The sequence below is a fragment of the Medicago sativa genome, chromosome 6 (genome assembly GCF_051527215.1).
Source record: "Medicago sativa cultivar Bolivia chromosome 6, Bolivia_mono, whole genome shotgun sequence".
Lineage (NCBI taxonomy): Eukaryota > Viridiplantae > Streptophyta > Magnoliopsida > Fabales > Fabaceae > Medicago > Medicago sativa.
Window position 1 is genome coordinate 89289704 of NC_140754.1, and position 5498 is coordinate 89295201.

The 5498-nt window shown below is 34.2% G+C and overlaps 1 protein-coding gene across 1 annotated transcript; it reads right to left on the reverse strand.

Annotated features, from left to right (window-relative positions):
• Positions 1-4537: 4537 nt before the first annotated feature.
• Positions 4538-5097, reverse strand: LOC146918022 (S-protein homolog 2-like). The gene has a single exon (XM_085717356.1). It carries the CDS (start codon positions 5062-5064, stop codon positions 4666-4668), a length of 399 nt encoding a protein of 132 aa, XP_085573482.1. The 5' UTR covers positions 5065-5097; the 3' UTR covers positions 4538-4665.
• Positions 5098-5498: the final 401 nt, after the last annotated feature.

Sequence of the window (5498 nt, forward strand, 5' to 3'; positions counted from 1 at the left end):
AAATCAAAGATAGAGTGGGGGAAGTTATAGGTCCCACGAAGGCATAGAGGTTAGGGATGGTTATAGGACAGGAGAAAGGATAAAAGGAAAAGGTAACCACTGAACAATAGATCACACATTCATTTCAACGGAGAAACACACTTGTACACAAAATACAGACAACATCGCCCTTCTTGGAGTTACACCAGACATGTTAGGGATGATCGTACTCCTCACAAGTACAGTGATGAATGAACATTGTAGGTATTATGTAGGACACTTGTTCTTGAAACTTATTAGGTTGATTCATATCCATATTAGGAGCTTATGTTCGAAGTTTAGTTGAAAAGTTCTAAGTATTGAAGGAGTTAGGCTAGTCTTGGTTAAATCTTACAACATATAAAGAGATTTGGCCACCACTCAAGAAGAAAGGAAAAATCATGAAATGGAGAGATAGAGAAGAACATTATTAGGATAGAGCTCTTTTGGTCACGGGAAGAGATTCGGGACTGTGGGTAGAATTAGGTTTGAAGACTAATTCATGTAACCATTTGATATCTCTTTTGTAAATTTACTCATCATTATAGTGGAACGGAGAGCTGGTCTCTCCCCCAGACTAGGTCAGTATTGGACCAAATTGGGTAAACAAATTTTTGTGTGTTCTCTCTCTTTCTTTCTCTCGTTGTTTTCTACTTTTTCTTGTGTTTATAATTGGTACCCACGTTGATATTGGTTTCTTGATTATTTTGATCCACACATCAAGTATTTTTTGGTTATGATTTTTCAACTAATTCACAACAATTGGCGCCCACCGTGGGGAAATGATCAAATCGATAATCAAGTATCATGGGTTCCATGTGGGATATTGAGAAGTTTACCAGAGATAATGATTTTGAGTTATTGAAGGTAAAGATGGAAGCGGTGTTAATACATCAAAAGTGTAAGAAAGATTTGAAGGATGAAGGTGTGTTATCGGTCACCATGTCACAAGCGGAGAAGATCGAGATGGTGGACAACGCCAGAAGTGTCATTGTCTTGTGCCTCAACGATAAAATTTTGAGAGATGTAGCGAAGGAACCAACCTCGACATCGATGTGGTCAAAGTTGGAGTCGTTGTATATGACCAAGTTTTTTGCCCATATGCAATTCCTAAAGCAACAACTCTACTCATTCAAGATGATGAGGTTAAAGGCCATCATGGAGCAACTTACGGAGTTCAACAAAATCCTTTACGATTTGGAGAACATTGAGGTGCATCTTGAGCATGAAGATTTAGTTAGACTCTTGTTGTGTGCTCTACCGAGATGGCAAAGAAGGCACTATCACCTTGGAAGAAGTTCAAGCGGCTTTAAGAACCAAGGAGTTGACCAAGTCAAAGGACTTGAGAGCTGATGAAAACGGTGAAGGCCTTAGTGTTTCAAGAGGGAATGGTAGAGGTTGAGGTAACCGAGGAAAGAGGGGTAACAAGTTAAAGTTTAAGTGCTTTAACTGTCAAAAGATGGATCACTTAAAGAAGGATTGCCCGGAGAACAATGTTAACTCCGCGCAAATTGTCTCAGAGGGTTATGAGGATGCTAGTGCTTTGGTGGTGTCTCATCAGGGAGATGAAGAAGGTGATGTTTCTCGCTTTGGGAGTGATTCTTTGTAGAGCGGTGGTCTTCTGGAGAGACGTTAAACACTCAACATCAGCTTGGAGAGGCGGTGGGATGAATACTCATGGTCAATCTGAAGAGGCGGAGGTAAGAATACTCGTGATCAACCTTTGAGGTGGAGTTGCAAGGTGAAAGTGATAGTGGATGTACGCATTTGGAAGTTGAGGTAGAGAAAGGTCGGCTTGAGGTGGATTTGATGACACCGAGAGTGGTACGACTATGGAAACCTTGGGTGCTAGTCTCTAGTTGTGAGCAAGGGAATTCTTGAAGAAGACGGAAGGCATTCCGGGGTTTGAAGAATGTATGGCATGGCTTGTGGGATTACCAGAAAAGACAAAGGGCAATTGGATGCAGGTGAATCTTCAAGAGGACGGATTTGATCACTCCTGGAGCTAAAGAGGTTTATGGTGTAGACTTGTGGAACTACAAAAAAATTCCTAGTGTAGTTGCATACAATGAACTTCAAGAAGGCGAAAGGCATTCTGATGGTTGAAGAGGAAAGGGTTGAAGTTTGTGGAGCTACATGGTGTAGTTGGAAGCATGTAAAGACCTACAAAGTGATTGATGGTTAAATTGACATCATCTCTAGATGAAATATAAGATAGACGTGGAGAGCTAGAAAACAGGGTTTAGAAGCCAACATCAAAACTAGAGTTTGTAGAGAATTCTCTTGGCAACAAACACTAGGGTTGGGATTGATTCACCTTGGAGAAACAATATTAGGATAGAGTCTCTTGGTCATGTGAAGAGATTTAGGACTTTGGGTATAATTAGGTTTGAAGACTAATTCTTGTAACCCTTTGTTATTTCTAATGTAAAGTTACTCATCATTATAGTGAAACGGAGAGCTGCTCTTTCCACCAGACTAGGTGAGTATTGGACCCAACTGGGTAAACAATTTTTTTGTGTTCTCTCGCTGTTTTCTACTTTTGCTTGTGTTTATAATTGTTACCCATGTTGATATTGGTTGCTTGATTATTTTTATCCACACATAAAGTATTTTATTTGTGTGATTTTTTAACGAATTCACAACAATGAGAGGATGTGAACGTTGTTGACTTGGTTCACTTATATAAAGACAATCACAACAATTTCTTACCCTTAGATCAAAGTGTAAACATGTTGATTAAATCTTAGTCTGTCTCTCAATCTTGGTCACCCATATTTCTTATTAAAGAAAATATGATTAAATATAAGCCATTAGACTGAAATAGTAAATACATGTGCTATAAATCTTAGCCATTCATTCTTACTTGGTCACCAAGTTAATTGTCGTGTCCCTATGAGCTTAGCTCAGTTAGTAAGGACAATGCATAATATATGCAATGTCTGGGGTTCAAACCCTGGATACCACCAAAAAAGTTAATTGTCGTTGTGAATAGACGCAGTTGCTAGTGATATATGATAATGATAAAAATGTCTGAAATCATTTTTTGCCGATAAGAAAACTTTTTATTTGCGTATTTTATATATACGACGTGTTTTGATGAGAAAATATTTGACGGAGAAATTATTTTTATATATCGTAAATAATTTTGTGAGTCTATACCAAAAATTTCTTAGTAAACTGGGTTCTTTTCAAAAATTAAGTGCGGAGAAATTTTCCTTTATTGAAGAGACTGAAAATCGTGCTTCTGAAAAATAGCCTAAAATATTTGAGTGGGGACTAAAAATGATCGTGGAATGTATCGATATTTTTATTTGATCACAAATAAAAATAGATGTGGAAACATAATATCATATTATGAATATTGATTTATTTTCAAAAGTAAATACATGTGCTATAAATCATAGTAAATACATGTGCTATAAATCTTAGCCATTCATTCTTACTTGGTCACCAAGTTAATTGTCGTGTCCCTGTGAGCTTAGCTCAGTTAGTAAGGACAATGCATAATATATGCAATGTCCAGGGTTCAAACACTGGATACCACCAAAAAAGTTAATTGTCGTTGTGAATAGACGCAGTTGCTAGTGATATATGATAATGATAAAAATGTCTGAAATCATTTTTTGCCGATAAGAAAACTTTTTATTTGGGTATTTTATATATACGACGTGTTTTGATGAGAAAATATTTGACGGAGAAATTATTTTTATATATCGTAAATAATTTTGTGAGTCTATACCAAAAATTTCTTAGTAAACTGGGTTCTTTTCAAAAATTAAGTGCGGCGAAATTTTCCTTTATTGAAGAGACTGAAAATCGTGCTTCTGAAAAATAGCCTAAAATATTTGAGTGGGGACTTAAAATGATCGTGGAATGTATCGATATTTTTATTTGATCACAAATAAAAATAGATGTGGGAACATAATATCATATTATGAATATTGATTTATTTTCAAAAGTACAGGTTTTACAACAAGAAATGTAAAAATTGTTACTTTAGGATGGTTTTTAAAATGTACTTCTCTTTAATTAAGGCTGAAGATGGAGGAGATTGTAGATGGTATTTTGAGGTACGATCGGGAGGGATGAGCTTATATTTTTGGACAGTGGTAGGAGAGAAGTGATAGTGCGTTGAACAGATTTTTTTTTTAGTTGAAGAACTATAGGTATGTAGGTTGAAGAAGGATGAATATGGAGTTGAAGAGATGAATATGGTTGAAGCGATGAAGAAGATCGAACTCTGTTTTTTATAACACATTTACTCTCAACATTTTATTTAGGATTTTGATTATTAAAAATTTAAAATATATTGATCAACATAATTTTGCCACGTCATTAAAATATATCCATGTGAAAATGAATAGTCAACAAAAGTATATGTTGACTTCATCTCTAGGTAAGTGATATGGTGACCTCAAAGAGTAGTTTTAAAGGAATGCCAAGTTGCAAGTGAGGAATTTTTAAAAAAAGAACCAAAGGGAATAAAATCCAAGCTCGCCCAAATGTTTAAGCACAATAAGAACAAATATGCATAGAAGTTCTAATATTGAGAAAATACACTAATAAGATTTAAGACAATACATTGAGTTCTCTATAAATTGAGAACAACATTTATTAATATAAATATATGTATTATATTATTTGTTACTTATCCCAAGGAAAGCAAATAGGATTGCGATTTTCCTGAGTTCTACATGGTCCTGATTTGAATACATTCCAATTGCAATTTTCACAATCATCTAGTTTGGGAACCCCCTGTATGTATATATCAAAATGATGGGATTCACCGGTCCATGCAAAGGAACAGAAGTATAGTGTTTGCGAAAAAATCGGAGCAGAACTAGGACTAAATTTCCAACTAAAGCTTTGACCATGATGCAGAAGGTGAACACCGAGATCATCATCTTTGGATTGGCAATGAAGGGTTAAGTCCAAATTTCCTTCCAACATGTTGTTAACATTCACACGAACTCCAGCTATATAGTTCACAAATAACAACGTTAAGACACATATCAAGACAACTTTATGAAGAAAGGGAGACATTGCACCTTCAATTAATATCTTATTCGAAAGTGAGTGGTATTTGATATATGCAGGAAGGAGAGCACATATTTATACGAAAAATTGTTGACTAAAGATATTAAAAAAAAAGTTGATTTAAATATTTCTTAATTTTTGTTTAATTGAATTAGTTTTTTTTTCAATTATATCCTTTAATTAATATTATCACTTTGAAATTTATATATAATAATAATAATAATAATTAAAGTTGGTCAAATGCATTTTGAATTAATATTATATCTATCAATTTGAATTAATATTATATTTATATATATTTTCTTATTTTTATTTTCTTATTTATATCTATCACTTGAATTAATATTATATCTATCACTTTGAAATTTAATAATAATTTATATATATGCATTTATGACAATATGTTTTAACTTTGACTTTTTCAAAACAATACATTAAAG

Excerpts from the sequence above, each read along its gene's own strand:
- LOC146918022 (XM_085717356.1), bottom strand. The coding sequence starts at position 5,064 with ATGTCTCCCTTTCTTCATAAAGTTGTCTTGATATGTGTCTTAACGTTG.